This window comes from Azolla caroliniana, unplaced genomic scaffold (assembly GCF_043228905.1).
Source record: "Azolla caroliniana isolate FFs.n. ecotype wild unplaced genomic scaffold, voAzoCaro1.0.p SCAF_18, whole genome shotgun sequence".
Taxonomy (NCBI): Eukaryota; Viridiplantae; Streptophyta; class Polypodiopsida; order Salviniales; family Salviniaceae; genus Azolla; species Azolla caroliniana.
In genome coordinates, this window is record NW_028230453.1 from 4,813,813 (window position 1) to 4,836,772 (window position 22,960).

Here is a 22,960-nt window from a genome sequence, read left to right on the forward strand (position 1 = left end):
TTTGCCAAAGTTGATACATCCTGCCCAATATGGTTTTATTGCAGGTAGGAATATATTGCATAATGTTTTGAATGTTCAAATGGTTATGGATTATGCACGAAAAAGAATGGATTATGGTGCAATTCGATTTGGAGAAAGCTTATGATCATGTTAATTTGTTCTTCATTTCTAGGTTAATGCATACAATGGGCTTTGGACCATGTATATCTCACCTCATATTTTTATTAGGACAAGATGCAATGTCTCAAATAATGCTTAACGGGGGAGTTACAATAGATATTGCCCTCACAAAATCTATTCGTCAAGGATGCCCACTATCACAGACATGCCAACCGCATAGCTATAAGTGACGAGGCAAGAAACTCGGGAAGTTGGGGGCGACGAGGTGAGGAACTTAAGAAGTTGGGCATGACACAAAAGCATGAAGACAAAGATAAAGATCAAGGAGACAAGATGACGCGAAATTAGAATACTAGATTGATGTGTCAATGACTAGTGTTGAATCCATTGAAAGGGACCAAGGAGGTTATAAGTATTTATATTGTGAGCTGAAGTACATGCATTAGAATATTCTAGTTCTAGAACTTTCTAAAAACTCTTAGAACTTGAATAGATAATCTACGAAGATATATATAACATGATCATGTAATGTCTGTGACACCCACTTAGCCCGTTGTTGTTTGCTATTGTTACTCATCCCTTGTTAGTGATGTTAACAAGGCTTGCAACAAATGGTGACATTGTGAGTTGAAAGTACATGCATTAGATATTTTGGAGAATATTCTCGCGAACCTTCTAGTTCTAGAACTTTCTAAAAACTCTTAGAACTTGAATAGATGATCTATGAAGATATACATAACATGACCATGTATTTGGATGTGTTGGCTGCAACATAACACTTGACTATAATACAAGAGGTCAAGAGTTCAAATCTTGATATAACTATTGTCATGTCTGTGACACCCACTTAGCCCATTGTTGTTTGCTATTGTTACTCATCCCTTGTTAGTAATGCAATCAAGTGGTGACATTGTGGGTCTACACCTTCCGTCTAGAGGGCAACTAGTAGCACAAGCTCCGACTGATGATTCTTTCATATCCCGCCTAATTATGGGTTTATCTGGCAACAACTACAAAATATTGCATTGATGCAAGGTCCCTTACCTCCACAAATAGGGGAACAACCATGGGATGATTGGTGTTTACGGGGTCAGACGTCGTTTTTACAAGTGACTACTAATATTTTGTATCATTGCTCTATGGAGACTCTTAGATGGCTATCATCTAAGGTTGAAGAAGAATGGAAAATACACAAATATGATCATGGGTGGTGGTAGATCTTACAACGTAGTTGGCATTCTAAATTGCCACTTGTAGCAAAGGTCTTCATTTGGAGAGTTTTGATTGAAGGATTGCCTTTGGGATTAGCTCTAAAGCATCGTGGACTAACAACGGGTAATTGCTTCTTTTGCATTGTTCAAATGGATGATAGTACTCATCGATTTATATGATGTCTAATTGCTTGTCAGATTTGGAGTTACATTTCTCAAAATTGGCAAGTTTTATCACGGTGTTATTTGATACCTACACATTGGGTGTTTGCACAATTTACACAGGTTGACCCAAAATTAGAGTTAGAGATCTTTTTCCTATTTCTGAGATATTGGGGATTGCGTCATAATTGGGACATGTGCAACAATTTTGTATTTGATGGTATACATGGAGTGAAAACATATCTACGAAAGTTGAAGAGAGTACTAATGTGACAATTTTCTTTATTGGAGCAAGTTTGAAATTCTTTCCTCAATGGAGTGTTCGTCTTGCCTATTGGCAATTCAACATGTTCCATTACCCATGTAGTGTAGTTAGTGGGTGACCATACACCATTGTAAGTTGTGTTTTTTCACACACATTTATTAATATAATTGTGTGTTTTCACAAAAAAGAAGAAGATCTATGGAGTAATAGAAAGGTGAGAAATTTGGGTTTCAAACCCAAGATGTAGTGCAAATAGTGTAAATGACTTACCACTAGGGTAAGCTAATTACGAGCAAGATAGAGATAGAGAGCACACAAAATTACCTTTTCACTTTCAAAGATACATTTTACATAAACAACCCTTACAATGTGTATGTGTCCATATCATGTACAAAGGAAGAAGAAGAAGAAGAAGTTCAAAGGAATGGAAAAAGAATCAACAAACGGTGGGAGTGGAACCCACAACGTCAGTGGACCAAGAAAGAGGCTTAAACATATCTTTCCGTAGAAGATAATTTACCTGAAGTCCAAAAAGCCTTCTAGCATTGCTTTACTCGAAGCATTCATGTGCTTCTTAATCTCAAGGATAAAAAGGCCTTCAAGGATTGATTGGTCTTCACTTGAAAACCTCTACCTCATCGATTAAGCACTCAAATACCCACCTAACCCTACATTTGTTTATTGGTCAAGTAAAGAAAGGGGCATATTCACATGACAATGTATGATTCTTATTGGCTATCTATCATCTTATTAGCCCCATGTTCACAACATTTTATTCCTTTAATGTTTTAGCAATCACATGTAGTGATATCTAAACATTTATAACATTATAATTTCGATTCTTAAAACATTTGTCAAAGTCATGACTACCAAAATGGGAAACAAGCATAAAATTGGACACAAAAGGGAAAAACATTCCAACTTTTAAATTTTGAAATTGGGTTTGCCATTCTCTTTGAGTGATTGTCATTTGAAGACTTTTAATAGAAGAATGATATGTGGGCACCACCTTGTAAGCAAAAACAAGTTTGCATGTGTATATAGAACAAGAGGGCCAAAAACCATAACACTTTATCAAATATTCAAAAAGGAACAAAAAATAATATTTGACAATAGAACAAAGAAGCAAACATGTAAACGTATATATATATATACACATATTAGGGAATCCAAGGCATAACATAGGAAAACTTGTTGCAATGAGATTTGGATTAACGCATACCTTTCCTTCTTTCAGTACATTGAGAGATTTAGGACAGATAATTAGAAGAGCAAGAAGAGATAACAGAAAACTCTACATAGCCATAAAGATACACTTTTCTCTTTTTTCTATTCTATTTAATGATACCTGTAAAATTACTTATTTTTGTGGAAGTTAGCCCTTTGAATTCTCTTTTTGGATTATTTCTTTAAGTTTTAGGTTAATCATAGCCAGGAAAGTATTTCCCAACCACATTGCTGGCGAGACCATACACCAGAATGTAGTTGGGTGCTCCCAAAACACTGAGCCCCCAAGAATGGGTTTCAAAACTGAGTTCCCGATTGCATGGCTCAATACACAATTGCCATTTTCCGAATTTAGGATAAAAGTTCATGAATGGCAAGCAATCTCACAAACAATGCACAATGAGTGAGATTGCAAGAAGAATTGTATTTTAGTGAACAATTTGGCAACCTAAATTTTGTACAACCATCTAATACTGATGCTGTGGTAACACTAACAAACTGATGCTGGTTAAGCTAACTATCATAGAGTTGTGATCATTAATGCATTAAATGAAAGTCATCAGATCTTAAAACTACTCTAACCTTGTAAACCTCAATTAATTAGCATAACATCAACAATAAAGTCTTAAACCACGTTTGAGATTTCAAGAAAACCTTGTTAGGGAAACATACTACAAAAACTACTTATTTACAATGCCCCCAAGAGCCAAAGAAGTAATGCAGTATCACCAGAAGCTCTTTTCTTAAACATTATCATACAACATCACCAGCAATAATGGCGAAATTAAATTGAACATGGCAAACACTTTGTTCAAAGAAAGAATACATTCATTTGTAGATTTAACTTCTCATAGACAAACCAACCATCCAACAGGTAGGGATGTGTGATCTTTTGCTTTGACCTAGATACAGGTTTAATATCTTCACCACGTTGCAAATCAACAAGAATGCACACACATGAAGCTTACCCATGTGCCGCCCTTATTAGATCTGATATCCGAGTCTTTGCAGCCTGAAAACACACTCTAATTCTCCACATGCAATGTATAAGCTAAATATAGACATGGATAGCTCTTTCTACATATGGATAGCGTACACCAAGAATTTTAGATTGAAACTGTATGACCTCATTTATTTCCAAAATCCCTCAAATTGCAAGTTGCACAAAATCTGGCCGTTTCTTGCTAGGCATATGAAGTAGACCAACCATTTGGAGTTCTGAGGCTGCTTTGCAGAACCTTGCTCTAGTTGAATTATGTCAAGTAGAATCAATTTACTTATAACAAACAAAAAAGTGCGAAGTCCATTTACAATTAATAAAAAACAAGCAGTGGGAGATGCATACATGTGTGTGTGTGCGTGCGTGCGTGCGTGTATGTATGAGACCAAATTGAGGGATACTGTAGCAATGCACGATCCATTTTCTGAACAGTCTTTTTGGGGCTTTTCTGGCTCTTCCTTTTACTGCACGGTTCTTCACTTACGGGAGTCTCTAGAACAGCAGAGAATGACTGATATACCTCAAATAAGTTCACCTGATCGCCATGAGTTTGTGCAAGACAAAACCTGTCCACAAGAAAGTGTGAACTGAATGCTAGTCATATGAGTGTTTTACACATAGGAATGCTAGTCATAAAGATGGATAACGTTGGGTCAGGACCACGCATGGCATTCATGTTATAAAACATTTTTGGGGAGCAAATGGAGATCTGCATATATCAATAAAAATGGATGCAATCCATTAAATATTTCCAGTTTACATTACTTACAGAATGGAACTATCGTTCATTGAGTCTGATAGATTGCCATTGTTTGTACAGCAACAATTACACTGCAAAGTTATCTGAGGATACTGAACATTTCTCTGAATAGCCTTTCTAGGCTCACCGATTAATGTCTGAAAGGAAAAAGCAAGAAATTGTAAGCATCCAGCAGCCCATAGCATGTATCGACGGATAATGTCTCCATGTTAATGTTATTGAACAAAGAGTTTATGAAGAATAAGAAGAACCCAAAGGTGCAATACCATTAAAAGACTCACATGTTCATAATGATACCCTGAAATTTGTCACAAATAAACATGCACACAAACACATTTAACACTTTTACAGTAAAAAGACAATTTTCCAAGAAGAGTGCCTCCAGTGCAAGACTCAAAGAAGATAAGACTCGCAAAGCAAAAAACTATCCAGTAAGACTATTCTTATAGAACAGTAGTGTATAAAATTTTAAGATTTCTCAAAAGCACGTACCTGTTTTATGTTTCCAGCATTCCTGAAGCATATGATCTCATGAAATGGTAAGGAGTCCAGAGTTATCAGACATTCTCTGTACATGGACAGCTTATTGTGGTAAGCATAGATACATAATGACCACCTTCAAAACATTTTACTACCTTAATATTGAAATTTTAGTAGCTCAGAGGACCATGTCGCAACAAAAATGACATCCATGTGATATTAAGTCAGAAACCAAAGGAGTTCATGCGTCAAGGTTACGCAAAATCCATAAGAAAAAAATTTAAACCATGTTTATGCATACACATAAGATAAAGACCTACTTAGATTTCAAAATGATAATATTCCAACTGAAAGATCTAATAAGATTTTGCAGGACGGGGGACAGGATGTTCAACTATTTCTAGAGCCTTGAAGAACATAACAGAACACAAAAAGGCCTTTACTAAGCAAAAGGTAATGGATTGCTAATAAACATTCACCAAGCAGAACTTCTCTAGGATAAAGATGATCACTACAGAAAGAAGTGGTGCAATTATGGCGAAATTCGCCTCATCAAATTCTTGAATTAGATTCCTGGGAATCCTTATTTAGGTCATCTTGTTAGTAATAAGCAATTGATTTGCATTAAATTATTTAGCATGGGTATGCATGATCCAGTACTACCCTTATATATACAAACATATAAAAAAAATTGAAGGACATCGAGAAATAGATAAATGTTTACTTCATCATCTTTTCAATGAAGTTTGCCACCATTTTACCAATCACTCTGGAGCTCAGTTTCTTCTGCATTGCAGGGCTTCCACCAGCTCTGATAACAAGACATTGGATGATTAAATACTTACATTAAAATGTTTATGAACTTGTGGATTTCCAGCTTTAACCGCAATCCACAAACTCCAAGATATTAAGGATACCTTGTCAACACAGCTTCATGATCCAAAATAGGCATTGCATGAGTTTCCCTGTTAGCATTTGAACAATCCACAGTAGCATTCTTAGTCAAGACTTCCTTGATTTTTGCTTCATCCTCAGTGGGGATTTCATCCACGGCAGTTTTGGGCTGTTTCTCTCTAGAAGCCTCAAATAAAAGTTTTTTCCGTCTTGAAGTATTATCGGAATCATTCAAGAAGCCTTCATCTATTGGAGTTTCTGACATGAATTTCTGTAACATAGCTTGAACTTCAATCCTCCACTGCAAAGAAAAAAATGACCTTTATGGATTTCTATGTCCTTATTCTCATTATCATCAAAGGCATATTAGCACCACTTATCATTGAGATTAAAGATAAACGGCGAGTCTCATTTCCTAATACATTCAGAGGCAAATTGACACCAATTATCATATAACCATTGAGATGACGGGAGAAAAGCTGAATTTCAATTGACTGGAACAATTTTGAATTTCTAATTGATGAGCTTTATCAAGCTTTATTGGTCATCCTAATCAGATAAAATATCTGTCTGTATCACAAACCTATACATCCCTTCTGCCACTTCTAAAAATTTGCAATACCTTTAGCAACACTGAGCACAAACTATATATAGCAATGCAGTACTAATCGAGCATAGTTGAAGAGTAAAGATCAGTAAACTGAATTCAATCTTTGATCTATCTTCCTTGCAGCATAAGACTCAGATACTGGTGATTGCTTCATTGCTAAATACAATACATTAGCTCTGTGAGGAATTACTTGGACCTTGAGCCCATAGACTAGCCTAAGGTAGGCACCTTGAAATCTGTGCAAAAAATTCAAAATCAACAAATCTAGTCTGGCGTTACAGCCGTTTTTATGTTCCACAACCATTTTGTAATATTTTTTATGGGGATCTTGTTCATTCTTTCTACTGAAGTAATGAAATTATGCAACAAATCATGTGTCGTTGAGTGAGGACTATGATCACATCATTAAGTGAGTGGCTTTCTTCAACAGGAACAATCTCATGAGGAAGATCTTAAGGGCTCGAATAGATGATTTATTTACGTATTTGTGTCTGATTTACATGGTAATAAGTATTACTATATCACATAACAGCTGCACACCTAATCATTATCAGAATCATACTTAAATAGACATAGACATCTTATTAAACTTTATAAGGCATGATTAAAAGGGAATCAGAAACATTCAATACTGAAACCAACCTCTTTTGAGTTTTCTGTCCGCTTCATTAATTTTGTAAGCATCTTATGCATAGTCAGTTCTGAAGCATCTCTGTTCCAATGCATACATAAATTCTCAATCGAAATCATAATCAGCAAACATTATGGGGGTAAGCATCCCTTACCTTATTCTTTTAAACAAAGTAGCTATTGCACTATTTTGTTCACTATAGCCATATTGAATACCATCCCCTTTTGATGTGATGAACTCTTGTGACAATGTTTTCTGTATTTGAATTTCGAGCACCTCAGATATAATCTTAATGGAATCCAAGCTAAGCAATTTCGCTGCTGCAAGGAGACACTGTAAAGAAAAAGTATGCACAATCATATACATATCAGATGATAACTCCGTAATAGGATAGAGTATTGTTATCAAAACAATTATGCATCCACTATATCATCACTTGATGTGTGTCCAATTTCAGCCCACGTTGTAGAATCATCAGAATAAGTTTTAAAGAATTCTAATTGGATTAACATATAGAAAAGAGTTTAAACTCCCCAAACCTTACACACCAATTACATATAGTTCCCATCTTTCACAAAGCCGATACAATCAGAATATAAAAGTGTTGGTTCATAAATTCTTTACAAACAATAATACCATTTCCATGCAAGAACATTCACATGCCCTATAAAAATATCAGCCATTATTAAGAAGCAAAGACTAAGTTTATTTATCATGCATGTCCCTTGCCTAAACAATGCTTTCAATTTGCATATAACAAACAAAAGTGCTGTATACAAGACTAATTATACAACTTAAAACATTAGAATCAAGTATTCGCACAAAGAACCAAAATTAAAAACCCAAGAAATTATTTCCTGATCATGTCTTGAAGTGAAAAAGAAAACTTACACGAAGAGTTGTACACCACCTTCTTCTTTGTTCTCGCAGACTGCCAACTGCAGTTGCCAACTCCTTGTGAATGTCATGATTAGCATCCAATTTCAAGCTTAAATTTACAGCAAAAGATGAGAATTTAGTCAGCGATTTACAGGAGACACTAAGAGAACGAAAAAAAAACTGATGGTTTGAGGATTGTTCAAAATATGCTCAATATTCAAAACAAATATGCAAAATACGTAGATAATGCTGTCATAAAAAAAATTTATACCAAACGCTCATAATACTTTGCACAGCTTGCGCACATCAATCATATATCACTTTAATTGATGGTTTGTCATACATTATGTTCTTTTCTGGAGTATATGATCATTTGCATATCAAAACTAAGGCAACTTGGAATCAACAGTACTCAAGCTGAGAGTCACTTTTAATTCATCATCAATAAATGTGCAGAACACTCATACATCTTTGTATAGACTGTGGATACTAATATATCAAAACTAAGCCAACTTGAAATCAACAGTACGCAAGCTGAGAGTCGTTCTTAATTCATCATCAATAAATGTGCAGAACACTCATACATCTTTGTATAGACTGTGGATACTAATATATCAAAACTAAGCCAACTTGGAATCAACAGTACGCAAGCTGAGAGTCGTTCTTAATTCATCATCAATAAATGTGCAGAACACTCATACATCTTTGTATAGACTGTGGATACTAATATATCAAAACTAAGCCAACTTGGAATCAACAGTACGCAAGCTGAGAGTCGTTCTTAATTCATCATCAATAAATGTGCAGAACACTCATACATCTTTGTATAGACTGTGGATACTAATATACCATGCACCTTTATTACTCACTTAACTTGATGTTTTGTCATATGCTACATTTTCTGGAGAATTTCAGTGATCTTTGTATGCCATCTAAATTTGTGATACCTTGGATTTAGTACTACTCAACCTCTGAATCATATTTAGCCTATCATCAGATAACGTGCAGAAGCTCCAATAATTTGCATTTTTAAATCCTATTTGACTTGAAAATCTACAGCTTTCTATCTACAAGCTGGCTAAAAGAATGAAAGTAAGAATTAAGTTCTCCGGATACCTAGATGTCAACATAGGACTCTCTTTGCCTCATCTTGAGGAATCAACAAGATAGCAGAAATGTTTGCTACTCATATTGAAATTTCATATAGTATAGATTGTATAGACATGGCTTGAAGGTTTATTGCAAGGTCTCATCATATGGCATTAGATGAAGAAGATATAAGGGATGAATACATTAGGTAAAGAAAAGATAAAATAGAAAAAAGAATTGTCAAACTCCCTCTTAGATTCCGGAACATCCAAAAATGCACATAATTCAGCTAAATTAATAAAGACAGATTTCATAGTTGGAAGTCATTCTTTGATCAAAACGAGCTGTTCGTATTTATGAGAGTTTGCACCTTTTAACTGATGGAAGCTCAGATGCATATTGAAGGAGTATTCCTTTCACAGAATCAAGGGAACCTTCTACACTAGTCTGTAATAGAAATGAATACATCCTTATTGTCAGATGACGTAACTCCTTATTGTCTTCAAATGGTTGGCAAAGCAGACAAACCTGGTTAGACTCTAGTATTCTTGTACACAAAAAGCTTAGTGGTTGTGACCAAAAATGTTCCATGCAGGCCATCTATCCATACAAGTATTCTTGATGAAATAACTGTTTCCAAAGAGCATAGCTTTGAAATACATAATTTGCTTTTGCATCTAACCATGGATAAACAAGTCATACCTTCAAAGCTCTAAGAAACGAGGTTACAGTGCTGTCATATTTCTCATAGTAAGCAATAAGAAACTTGAGGGTGTCACAGCAAATGTCGAACGATATAGTCGGATTAAGGAGTGTTGCTTTGATAACACCTTCCAGGTATTCATTAGGTGATGGTAATGTGAAAGTATGCAAATGTAGACGTCGGGCAGCTGAGGCAGGAAGAAGCCTTCTCATGGCATCCACAGATGTTGCCATTCCCAATATGAGTACAAGTGGCAGTTGAGCTAACCATTCACTGAAATCAGAACTAATTCTGTGTTATGATTGGACACATCAATTGTAAACGTAAGTAAATTTTGGCCTCCTGGATCATTTTGGCCTTTTATAGACGTTAATACAACTTTCTTTCTTTCTTTCTATTAGAAATTATAAAGCACATAATGGTCATAGAGAAGGGCACCTAAGAGTAATGATAAAGTCTGCCAACACCTCTGCATTGCATAACTCTGCATCTTCTATTATGATCACAATTGGAAGCTTTGCATTTTCTGGTTCTCTATGCCAGGAAGCCAAAACATCCATGTCTGCTGTCTGCACGACGATGCATTCTATTTATTTACAGAAACTTTTAAGGCATATGAAAAAAAAATTATATAAGCTAATCCACAGGAAAATTTTACATAAGCTAAACCATGACATACATCAGGATTAATCTTCACAATCTGTTTCAGCATGCTATATAGGGCAGAACCCATTCCACCTTTGCCTGAGAAGTTCTGTGGTAATAAATTTGCTACGTGGCAATTGTTATTCTGTAAGTAGCTATTTAGTTCAATGAAGGTGGTAGTGTGATCAGAGGAATCAACATTGCCTGAACAAATAAGCATATGAGTTTCTTATAAGTTTACTTGCACTCCAAACAATGCTCAGAACAATTAAAATCTGGGAACAAACAGAAATGTTGTGTAACAAGAAGAAGAAGCAGAAACGATGTATTATAAGATCATACAATCTGTATTGCACAAGAGAAAGCAGAGAAGAGCAACAGAAACATTGCATTCATTATAAGAAGAAAAAAACAAAAACAAATAGCACAAACTTCGTTCTATATGATCATATGATCTTGCTTTCACTCAAATCAAGCAATACAAAAAAAAGCAGAAACGTGTTCCAAATTCATGTAATCTTATTCGCACTCAAACAAGTTCAGAAAAATAAAACAGAAATAAATAATTGAAAAGTTCAATTGCATGATCATACGAAAAATAAAACAGAAATAAATAGTTGAAAAGTTCAATTGCATGATCATATATACGTACGCAAATAAAGTAATGCAGCATTCAGCTGTTTGCTGACTCTCGCACTGGAGGATGACATTGGAGATAAATAGAGCTGAAGTTGGGCATCGCAAAAGATCGAATTGTGAACATACTTATAAATTTCCTTGAAAACTTTCATGTTCCGAGATTTAAAGACATCCTGTGGCATCAGTCAACACAAACTACTAAATAACATTCCAATGCAAACTTACAAATTTTCTTGAAATCTTCATGTTGCAAGATTAAAAGACGCCCTATAGCACCAGGAAAACAGCTAAATAAGCTTTGAATCATTGTTTAATGGAGAAAACGTATGAAATGCCTTTGAAAACTTTTGAATTACGAGCTTCAAATACATAAATAGCACCACAAAAATAACGAATGATCTTTAAAAACCTTAATTTCTGTGCAAACTTAAGAATCTTCTTGAACTTTGACATGACCTTCCTTTGAAAACAACGAACTTGAAAGACATCTCACAGCATTAGAACAGCAGCTAGATAACCTTTGAGATATTGAATTGTGTACAAGATTCTGGGTCTCCTTCAAAACTTTTGAGGTTCTGACCTTAAAAAAGACATACATGAAATAGCTATACAGCCTTCAAAAGATTGAATCACTTATAAGTTCCCTTGACATTATGTGATATTACAAGCTTTAAATTGCATTTTTTATCATCTAATTAGCCTTCAAAAGATTGAATCATTCATGAAATTCATCGAGAAGTTGATGTTATGAACTTCAACGACATCCTTCACTATAAGAAAACCACCTACAAAAGGCTTCAACGGTTGAATCGTTTACAAAATTAGGAATTTCCCAGACCTTTTGATGCTATGCATCAGAAAAGAACAGCTAATGGTAGCCATGTTCGAATAATCGTAAGGACTCACTTCATTAGAGGTTAATGTAAGTCATCCTAACCTTCACACTTTCCTCAATCTTCTCCCATGTAGATCGAAACGCTTCAGCGCGCCATAGTCCACATTCCGGCGGTTCGTCTGCTACGCAAGGAGGGAGAGGCACCAAGAACTCATGCTTGCTTCCTCGTTTCCGCTTATTACCGGCATGGCTCGTCTTCGTAGGCGTATTCTCTGCTCCTTTCAAAACTTTGGAGGAACCAGAATGGAGGATAAAACATACCTATTAGGCAGAGACCAAAGAAGAAGAGGAAGATAGTGATGAAAATGGTGATGATTCTAAAGATTCTTTGAGAATCGAGAAGAAAGAAGGATGAAGGATGAAGAGAAAACAAAAAAGAAGAGAAGGCGAGGAGAGATAGAGGTACCTGTGATGGGGCATCTTCGAGAGCAGTCCCTCCTCCTCCTCCTTCTTCATCTTCTTCTTCTACTTCTTCTTCGTCTTCTCCTTCTTCTTCGCAGCGATCGGCCATGGGAGCTGCAGAAGGCATTTTTCCTGACAATCGATCGATCGATCAAATCGCGCGGGAAATGTAGAGAGAGAGAGAGAGAACGTTTTGTAAGCCCAAATTTTGGCTCAAACAAAATAATAATAAAATCGAAAATAAAAATATTTTTAAAACTTCTTTTTTTTTTCCAAAAAAAAATCTACTGTTCTCGTATGATATTGTGAAATGCTCTCAAGAATAGCCTCCATTTCATTATGTCTCAAGTTACATTTTATAGACTCTCTCTTAGCGTGGAGGGTGTTCTCCCGCTCCAATTAGCTCTACTAATTATGGGGCTTGGTGGGGGCCTAGTTTGGGTGTGGTGCATGAGGCTTGGTAGGGGCCTAATTTGGGTGTGGTCTATGTGTGGTGCATGGGGCTTGGTAGGGGCCTAATCTAGGTGTGGTCCATGTGACCACCACAATACATACAATAAATCTGATGGTGCAATGCATGTATTATATTTTATAAAGGGAATGCATGGATGGATGGCTATGGGCTACGACTAGTTCCATTTCCATCCAAGTCTCTCGAAAAGGAGTGGGGAAGTCAAAGGGTTTCGATGTGGGTGTAGGTTGTAGCCCAACATATTCTATAAAAGAAAATGGCTATATGCGCTTGAACTAGTTCCATTTCTAGCTAAGTTCTCTCGAAAAAAAACAAATTTTATTTTATTTTATTTGGCGGGGGGGGGGGGGGGGGGGGGGGTCAAAGGGTTTCGATGTTGGGTGTGGCCCGTGGTCCCGATGTAAAAGGTAGGTACCCCGACCATAGCTTCTAGACAGTGTAACTCACGTTCCCTTATCTTCTCAATTGCTTCTACACAACGAGTGGCTTCGAAGTCCGACATCTTATGGGTGTTTGGTTGTGTCTTTGGTTTTCTGCTCCAGCGAGGGACAGAAAGAGTGGTGTAGGTGTGTCCACACTCATCATCCCCTCCTGTCCCTGCAAACATTTCATTGGTTAAATGTTGTGAATATTAACAAAGTTTTGGTTAACATTTTGTAGCTTATTCTCTCTATGTTGTTTTAGCTCTACGATATACATCTACTTAGTGTCTTTATTATATCTAGGGTATTAAATAGTTTGGAGAGGGAGGTAGAGGGTCCTAATATGTTGACGTAAGTTGGACACTTGCATGAAAAGTGATACTCATCCTCTTATCTCTATGTGACATAATCTACGTATCTTCTCCATGAACTCATCCTCGATCTCAAGTTGGTGAGATGATACTCTAAGTTGTCCAATGGCAACCCTTAGTGCATTTCGTAAGAACGCATCTCAATATTTTGATTGTATAATAAAACCTAACTTAGAAAAGACCATGAAGTGTTATTTATGGTACAACAGTTTATATTAGAGTAGCTCTGGTGGGTTGATACATTTATGTTGAGTGTAAATTTACCATATTTCTTAGCATATTACTTTATTACGATCCTCATGAGAGATAATACTTTTGTTGCCTCTTAAGGAGCCCCTGTCTGGTAATATGTTGCCTCCTCACATTAGTGAGTCAATTCGTTCTTGTACATGACAGAGGTTGTGTGTGTGTAATAGCTATTAGTTGCCCAAGATAGCTTGCGACCAAATGATCTCTCTAAAATGTTGATGTCATACTCTTCAATAGGGTGATGGTGCTCCCTTCTTTGGAAAGAGCTAACTACGTAATCCTTAATAGTGTTTTCAAGCGCTCCCAACCAACAACACGATGTTGCAACAAAATACCCTTCATTTATTCTTGCTTTCGCAACATCGCGATGCAAGGTTTGTATTCAATACCGAGTTTTGTTCTAGTTTCACGTAATACCTCAACACCTCCAACACCACTTATATTTGCGATATATGAATCGGTTTTGTTTTCACACTATAAATCAAATCATTTTTTTATAATGGCCTATTCATTATGATCATTAAGTGACTCCCTGCAAAATAGTGTAGACAAAGTAAGTTGATTTATTATTGCTTATGTATCACCTCTTGAAGCGTTAGACAAGTATATTGGCGTGTTTACTAAATGCTTACCTCCAACCTTAGCCTCGTGAAATGTGTAACATGCAAAGTATATATCGCCTCTAGTAAATCCACAAGTAATCCCAATTATTGTCTGATGTGTGATGGAAGTGATAAATGCACAAGTAATCCGAGTTATTGTTGGACGTGTGATGGAAGTGAGGGAAGCCGAAACATCGCTTACACATAACCTTCGACCATGCTTTATTTGTCCACCTAGTTCGATCCTATGACCCTCCATGTGTTGATGTATGTGTGACTTACATGTGCTCATAATAATAAACTAACCTCTAATACCCTTTAAGATCGATCTCTTGCCAAGATATCATAGAGTTGTTTGAGAGAAGGGATGTGAACATTCTTTTGCCATTATGCATGCATGGCAATGACCTTTGGTTTCACTATTGCTCTTAACCACGTCTATGAGGTATATTATTAGTGCACTTAATTTGTCATTTTAAGAAATAATATGTGTTTCTATCTCCAATTATATACCCCGAGATAGTAAAATACTCAAGTAGTTAAACCATCCCGAAAAGTTATTTATTTTCTACGGGCTTATGCATTGTATGTTAAAGGCACGAGTATGTTTTTCTTTGCCAGTATGATGCTCTCCTTTGGTACCAAAAGGGATGTGATTACTATAAAGCCATTCCTATTGCTTTTGCCTCAAAATTCGAATGAGTTTTAAGTCTTCTTTGGATCATCCAACAATCATTGCAAGTTTGTTAGGGATTATTGGAAGACAAGCAATCCCGTGATTACCCATTCAAGGAAGAGATGCAATTCATTTTCTTGTGGGGGTCTAGAACAATAGAGTTTTGAGATGGTCTAGGCAACTATCTCTATAAGACATATGGATCCAAATAGATAAATTGTTTTTTAAACTTATGCTATTCCACGTAATATGGGTCATGTGAATCTAATATGGGAAACATGTACCACGTTTAAGGGTAAAAATTGGACAAAGACCATAGACAGGAGTCATGAATATGCATATGCACCCAAAGTCTTCTGTTTTTGTGCATTCTTTTGAGTAATGAGATCATTACTTATATGACATGTTGACATTTGAAGCTTACTCATTGTAAGAGTAACAAATTGTATCAATAGAAAGGACCTCAAAGGAAGGTGTGTTGAACTCGTTTCCATTCATGACTTATGCCTTGATATGGTGACGTTGATTGAATAAAGTCGATCCCATTAATAGTCATTCAATCAACGTAATAGATAACCATTTCATGCATCTATTTTACCTACAACAACTCGTAGATTTGCTTGGCATTGCATAATATTTGAAATTCTCCTTACATGTAGATTTGCACCTCCCAATTCGACTCTTTGTCTTAAATTTAACTTGCATTGTTGGATAAGTGATCTTGGACATTATTTGACTTCATTTATATGAACACTAGCCCTTATAAATTACTTCCTTACTTTGAACATAGAGAAAAGTATTCCTTCGCTACTTGAAAACAATTTGCAACTATCTAAAAGTATCATTGACCACATCTACAAAGTCATAGTTGATGATGATGTTCACCTTGTAAACTCAAACACGATGCATGGCACTATCACACATCTCCATTCATAAATGAATTGGACGGTGGCACATATGTTGGATTCACATTTCTTGCACAATAAAGTTCATATAATTTCTTGCACAACAATGTTAGTAAGGATCCACAAATATTATCCTCAAATTCTCTTACATATGCAATCCTGGATTTGGGTGATATTTCCCAATGCTCACCAAGATTCATTACATAGGTCATACGTGTTGTAGACTTGCATGGAAATGAATCCATCACATTGTTTGAGGCAAATCTTTAACCATTTATAAGGAATCAAATGTTATGTCATAAAAGATTCCCATATTTGTTTTAAAGGACAAACGAACATTTGATAAGGATGGTGGGGGAGGATGATTATATAATGGATGGTTAGGATGTTAGTTAGTGTCTTGTCGTAGAGACCCAATATACGGAGTCCTCATAGTCATGCCTCTTAGCACTGATCGATTTATATCAGTCACAACATTACTCGAACACAACCAAACATTGAATTACCGAAGTGCGCCACCCCATGAAACCGAGCTTCTTCCCATAAGATAACCACCAATTACAAGGAAGTGGACAACTCTTTGTGGTACAAAAGTGTTGTTGAAATGGGAGTAGATGTCATGACCAACCCACACTAATGCAATGTCATGAAGGATTACAACACATTCAACACCTTCTCATAAGGAATCAATTTCTTCCATTCCTTCCGCTGTATGGTATCACGTCCACGGAAGATGCAACGCCTACGTATAAATTTGTGCCGCGCCATTACAAAGTTTGCACCATTATCGGGGTTCAAGACGGAACATGCTTGATTTGTCAACATGATTATTCTCTATATGTATTTGATACATGATGCCATAAAGAGAGTGACAAGAGGATGTGTATGAAGAGGATATGCATGGTGAATGTGTGTCTTGAGAAGCTATGGTGAATACTATGAATGTGTGTGAAGAGGAGGATATGCACGGTGAATGTGTATTGAGAAGCTATGGTGAATACTATGAATGTGTGTGAAGAGGAGGATATGCACGGTGAATGTGTATTGAGAAGCTATGGTGAATGCTATGAATGTGTGTGCCGAAGAAGTTATGTATGGTGAATGTGTGTGAAGAGGAGGATATGTATGGTGAATGTGTCTTGAGAAGCTATGGTGAATGCTATGAATGTGTGTGAAGAAGTTATGCATGGTGAATGTGTGTGAAGAGGAGGATATGTATGGTGAATGTGTCTTGAGAAGCTATGGTGAATGCTGTGAATGTGCGTGAAGAAGAGGATATGTATGGTGAATGCATGTGAAGAGGAGGATATGTATGGTGAATGTGGCTTGAGAAGCTATGGTGAATGCTATGAAAGTGTGCGAAGAAGTTATGTTTGGTGTAAATGTGGGTGGAGTAGCCATGGTGAGTGTGCATGAATTGAATGCTGCGACAAATGTGTCTGAAGAAGCTATGTATAATGAATGTGTGTGGAGAAGCTATGGTGAATGCGCATGAATTGAATGCTAGGCATGTGTGTGAAGAAGCTATGGATGGTGAATGTATGTGAAGAAGCTACGTATAGTGAATGTGTGTGGAGAAGCTATGGTGAATGCGCATGAATTGAATGCTAGGCATGTGTGTGAAGAAGCTATGGATGGTAAATGTATGTGAAGAAAGCTATGGATGTGAAGAAGCTATGTATAGTGAATGTGTGTGGAGAAGCTATGGTGAATGCGCATGAATTGAAGGCTATGCATGTGTGTGAAGAAGCCATGGATGGTAAATGTATGTGAAGAAGCTATGTATAGTGAATGTGTGTGGAGAAGCTATGGTGAATGCGCATGAATTGAATGCTAGGAATGTGTGTGAAGAAGCTATGGATGGTAAATGTATGTGAAGAAAGCTATGGATGTGAAGAAGCTATGTATAGTGAATGTGTGTGGAGAAGCTATGGTGAATGTACATGAGTGCCAGGCTATGCTTTATATACATGAGGCATCAGTGCTCGTCTATGCAGAATGGTGATGAGAAAAACATGGCTAAAACCCTAAATCTTTAACCTGGTATGTTATGAACGTCATGAGTAGAACAAGGGAAAAAAATGGGTGATGGACAGCAGGATCTCAACCAAGAAGAAGGAGAAGAAGAAGAAGAAGAGGAAGAAAAGAAATCAGAAGAAGGTTTTGTACAGAATATTTAGCATGGCTACTCTGATGATGTTGCATCGGGCAGCCTCGCTCCCCTAGTCACGTCTCCCCTAACCATGTCTCCCCATTGATGTATCTGAGCTGAAGGAAAGGCTGAGCTTCTTCATCACTCAGTTGATGTGACCATGGAACCCTTCTGCTTGCCTCTGCCCCCGCCCCAAAACACTTGTATTCACCATAGTAAGCAGTGCTGCAACACACATCAAACCAAGCTTCTGTTGTATGTATGAACTAGCAAACCCTAATTGCAAATTTTGGGTTGTTGAAATCGCCAAACCACAACTCTAAATGCAACATGGATTTGTTGAAATCTATGTGGATATATATTTTCTAACTTCTCAGCATTTTTGTGTGTGTCAGATTGAATGGGCAGTATCATCACACAGTTTGTGAATATATCAACCAAGCTTTCAAAAAGGTATGGAATCAAAACCCTAACCATAAATATAACAAGTCATTTAAAAATATGTGAGGTATGCTTTCTGTGGATCTTTGTATGTTTGCACAGAGTATCGCACAAAATTGTGCGATACTCTGCGCAAACATACTAAGATTGTGATGTTAAATCCCAAAGTATGTGTGGGTTGGATAAGGTATTTCATGATGATAGCCTTGTGATGTTGATTATAGATGGGCTAATACGGATAGCAGCTGAGCACATTCATAATATTCAAGGGAAGTTAAGGATGATTCTCTATTAACAAGAGATTGTGATTCGGCACCAGGTGTGTGAATGCCCTCTTAGTTGAAGTGAGGGAGGTCGGGGGGAAGCATCCCATTAACAAGAGATGAGACCTTAGGATCCCATTAACAAGCACCCTTGGTTGAATGAATAGCAGTTATCTCTATATATAACCGAAAGGAAATTTTAAAATTTTAAAATGTACCTCTGCCTTGAGGGTATCTCGAAATCACAGACCATCCTTCCAGGAGCGATTACAGAGCTCATGTATGTGTATATGACCATCCTTGGTTTTGGGGTCCCATTCATAATAGATCAAATCTCTGGTTTGTGGATGTGAACTTAGCTGATGGAAAGTTAAAGGAGGGAGGTATTGTATAGGACCCTAAATAGCTTTCTTCCTTGATTCATGAGTCATACATATAGTATGACTAGGTCTAGAAGATCAAGCAAACCGAAAAGAAATTTGAAAATTTTGAAATGTACCTCTGCCTCGAGGGTATCTCGAAATCGGACCATCCTTCAGGAGTGATCACAGAGCTCATGTATGTGTACATGAAAACTACACGTGAATATGTGCCCCACGCTCGTCCCAAGTACACGTCACCTGACCCTGTGATGTTGCATTCAATGAACACAAAGCCACTTGCATCGATTGGGTTGTCTCGGTTTTGTGCCGTGATGGAGCCCGAGAGGTAGCCGGGTTGTGCCTTCACATGGAGCTCACAACTCTACACACCTCACATGGATTACATTAAAGTCTCGCACTCATATACAAGCCTCAACTCGCATGTTTGTGCATGTTATGTATGTTAAGGCTTACCTTGTAAGTAGATTGACCATGACCGAATATGAAATCAATGGAGCCCTCAATGTAACAACCCTTGAAATAATGCCTGCCTTGGTAATCGAAAAGGGTGTCTTGTGCTCCATAGAATCCACAATCATAAAAGGCCATCATGTCCCCTGCAAGAAGAACAGCAACTGCTTGGCCACCTGAAGCCCCGGGTGGTGGGGCTGATGCTCCATTCTACTAAACAAAAAACATCTCAATTACATGATCATTCTGATTTCGATGAGCATATTCACACATGGGTACCGCTACATTTATCAGTTAGAAAAGTATATATATGTATATATATGTAATAATGTATGTATGTATGTGTCTTGAGTGAGTGTGTGGGTATTGCATACCTGGAATCCAATTCCTCTAGCAACAAAGTTGTTTGCATTAGCTGAGAAAGTGGCACTATCTGCTGTCCCATAGCTGATGGCCCTTGCATTCCAGCTTATGATTGTAGACATTCTGCCTGCTCCTTGTAAGATGATGTTTGGCTTTGTATATGGGATAGTGACTTTTTCACTACATATTCCAATAGATGAGATTTCATCTTAGAGTTACTCATTGTAGATTCAACGATAGGTTTATGGTTTGAAAGACATAGTTCATCATGTATGACATGGTCATGCCTCATCATTTCTCACACATACAACGAAACATTACACATACAATGAAAATCAGAGGATCTGGAGTTCATCCAAACATGATCAGAGTTCTAGAATTCATGTTAACCTGTTCATGGCTCAGCATGGTAACACATGCATTCATCATCATGGTAACATTGCATATAAATATATTGATATTCAGACGATATAGAGTTTGTGCTAACATGAACATGGTCCATCATGTTAACATCACATATACAATGAAAATTGGAGTATCTAGAATTCATGCTAACATTCTCATTTTTCATCATGCTAACACACACACACACACACACACACGTTTCATCACACGTTTCATCATGGTAACATTACATATACAATAAAAACTGGAGGATCTTACAAGTACACTGCAGCATTGATCTTAATGTACACCCATTGCATGTTGTTTTTAGGTACAGAATCAATTGCGGCTTGCACGCTCGTATATTGGCCTCTGCCATACTTGTCCACAATGATGTATTTGGAGATGTTCGGTGGTTGATTGTAAGACGATATTGCAGCATTGCATCCATCCTCAGCAACAACTGATTTAGATGTTATAGTTTGAGTATGCCCCACACCGAGCATTGATAGCATGGCCCAATGAATAATGACATGGTATCGATGAACTTTCATGATTGGTGAGTGTTGAGTGAAATTTGCGCACTATAAGTAGAGGGTTTCTAAGTTTATGTGGTATTCACTTTCAAATTGGCCACTAACATATAACAATTTTATGCACTAGGTCTGTTCAATCATAAACAAGAGCACATTCGATCTCTGATTGAATTCGATTGTTCAAATCGTCTATTTGATCCGACAATTATTGATGGATGAATTGTCCTTAGTGCCACATCTAACGTGCAATATGTGTTAAGTAAGATATTAAAAAATGGCAGCTGAAAAAGACACATCAGCCTTTCCCACTACTTCATGTATGAATTCAGCTGATTCTGATGCCTTACTTCAATTCACCGTCATCATTGTCAGAAAGTTTGCTTTTGTTCATTGGTATGAATGAGAGAAGATCTCAATTTATCTAATAATAGTTTCCTTTTCTCTTCATATATGTCCGTATAGGAATCTAAAGTTTTTTGAGGAAGGCATAAATGTGACTTTCACATGATATTCGTTAATGACATTATTCCTCGTACTCATTTGATCTCTTTTTGATTTGATAGTGCATTTGCACATATGAGCAAAGCACCACCACATAAACACATACACAAGGCCATGTTCTAAAAGGAGTCGTAGTATGTACATTGATGTTGATTATTAGCCTTTTTAAGCCTTGCATTATGGGCAAAGTGCTAGACTATAATTTTCTCATGTCATACAAAACCTATACGCTAGCATGTTAAAACCTTGTTTTTACATGTTAAGTTACATGCTATGATATTCTAGCTAAAACAATCAATGGAGTTAAGCCAACCTTTTTTTGTTCTTTTCCTAGAAGAGTGATAATACCTATTTGTCGATGGTATCATGTAACTCATTGTGATAGTGGAGTAAGAAGTGATGGCCCTACTACAATGCAATATTATTACTCACAACATTGTGACATGATGCTTACACCCACTTTGTTTGTTCTCATCCTTGTGGCATTTCCTAGTGGAACCAATATTTTTTTATTCTGAGCAGAAATGCCAATGTGAAGAAAATGACATTGGCATTGCATTGTAGAATTATGTTTAAAATTTCCATTTTTAAGTTGTAGAAGTTAATATGTTAAAATAATATTGTGCTTTATATGCACTTTGGAGTAACTTATGTTAGGGAAAAGCTACTTTCAAGACACTTTGATTGCAACACAAGCTAGGGAGAATGTCACAATCATTCATTGTTTCGTATACAAGGTAGCTAAAAAAATATATGATCCACTCGATCAATATCCTATTTGTACCTTTGATAGTATAAACATGTTGAATTGATTATTCATCCTTCATTGCTTATCAAATTGAGTCATAAGGTCATGTCCTAAATCAATTATGAGTTACATAAAACAATTAGTTTGTGGCATGTCGCTAATAGTTAGAAGTCATCACATCATGTACTAGTAGCTCTATGTATTTTCATTAAGAAAAACAAACTCTTTATAGAGTCCAATTTTGAATAATTATATCATTTCTAATGGTACAAAGTACTAAACCAAACTTGTTGTGTTTTGTTCTAGAAGTCCCTTTCCACGAGTTTGTTATAAAGGTGAGAGTTTTGTCAATGCCAAATAACTTTATTCATAGACACACCACAAAGAAAATCTTAGCCCTCTTAAGACTTATTCATATCCTTCCCAAAAA

General features: G+C 36.7%; 2 protein-coding genes and 1 long non-coding RNA gene across 4 annotated transcripts; 1 reads left to right on the forward strand and 2 right to left on the reverse strand.

Moving 5' to 3' along the window:
- Positions 1-3,712: 3,712 nt before the first annotated feature.
- On the reverse strand, positions 3,713-12,794 carry ORC3 (origin recognition complex subunit 3). 2 transcript variants are annotated; one of them, XM_087334185.1, is made up of 17 exons: positions 12,617-12,794; positions 12,253-12,471; positions 11,329-11,488; positions 10,711-10,880; positions 10,470-10,600; positions 10,031-10,304; positions 9,857-9,928; positions 9,699-9,775; positions 8,252-8,348; positions 7,515-7,693; positions 7,372-7,441; positions 6,143-6,420; positions 5,950-6,036; positions 5,238-5,313; positions 4,755-4,882; positions 4,387-4,551; positions 3,713-4,229 (listed from the first exon to the last, which is right to left on the reverse strand). In XM_087334185.1, the coding sequence occupies exons 1-17, from the start codon at positions 12,737-12,739 to the stop codon at positions 4,133-4,135; spliced, it is 2,403 nt and encodes an 800-aa protein (XP_087190311.1). In that variant the 5' UTR covers positions 12,740-12,794; the 3' UTR covers positions 3,713-4,132. The 2 variants fall into 2 exon arrangements, with proteins under 2 accessions (XP_087190311.1, XP_087190310.1); XM_087334184.1 differs by having other exon boundaries at positions 8,252-8,399.
- Positions 12,795-16,542: 3,748 nt separating this feature from the next.
- On the reverse strand, positions 16,543-21,299 carry LOC147852184 (putative pectinesterase 15). Its single transcript, XM_087334186.1, has 5 exons — positions 21,025-21,299; positions 20,373-20,541; positions 20,002-20,208; positions 19,665-19,909; positions 16,543-18,686 (listed from the first exon to the last, which is right to left on the reverse strand). Exons 1-5 carry the CDS (start codon positions 21,297-21,299, stop codon positions 18,536-18,538), a joined length of 1,047 nt encoding a protein of 348 aa, XP_087190312.1. The 3' UTR covers positions 16,543-18,535.
- On the forward strand, positions 18,073-21,189 carry LOC147852185 (uncharacterized). Its single transcript, XR_015531447.1, has 3 exons — positions 18,073-18,150; positions 18,189-18,914; positions 21,083-21,189. It is a non-coding gene; the product is annotated as an uncharacterized LOC147852185 (long non-coding RNA).
- Positions 21,300-22,960: the final 1,661 nt, after the last annotated feature.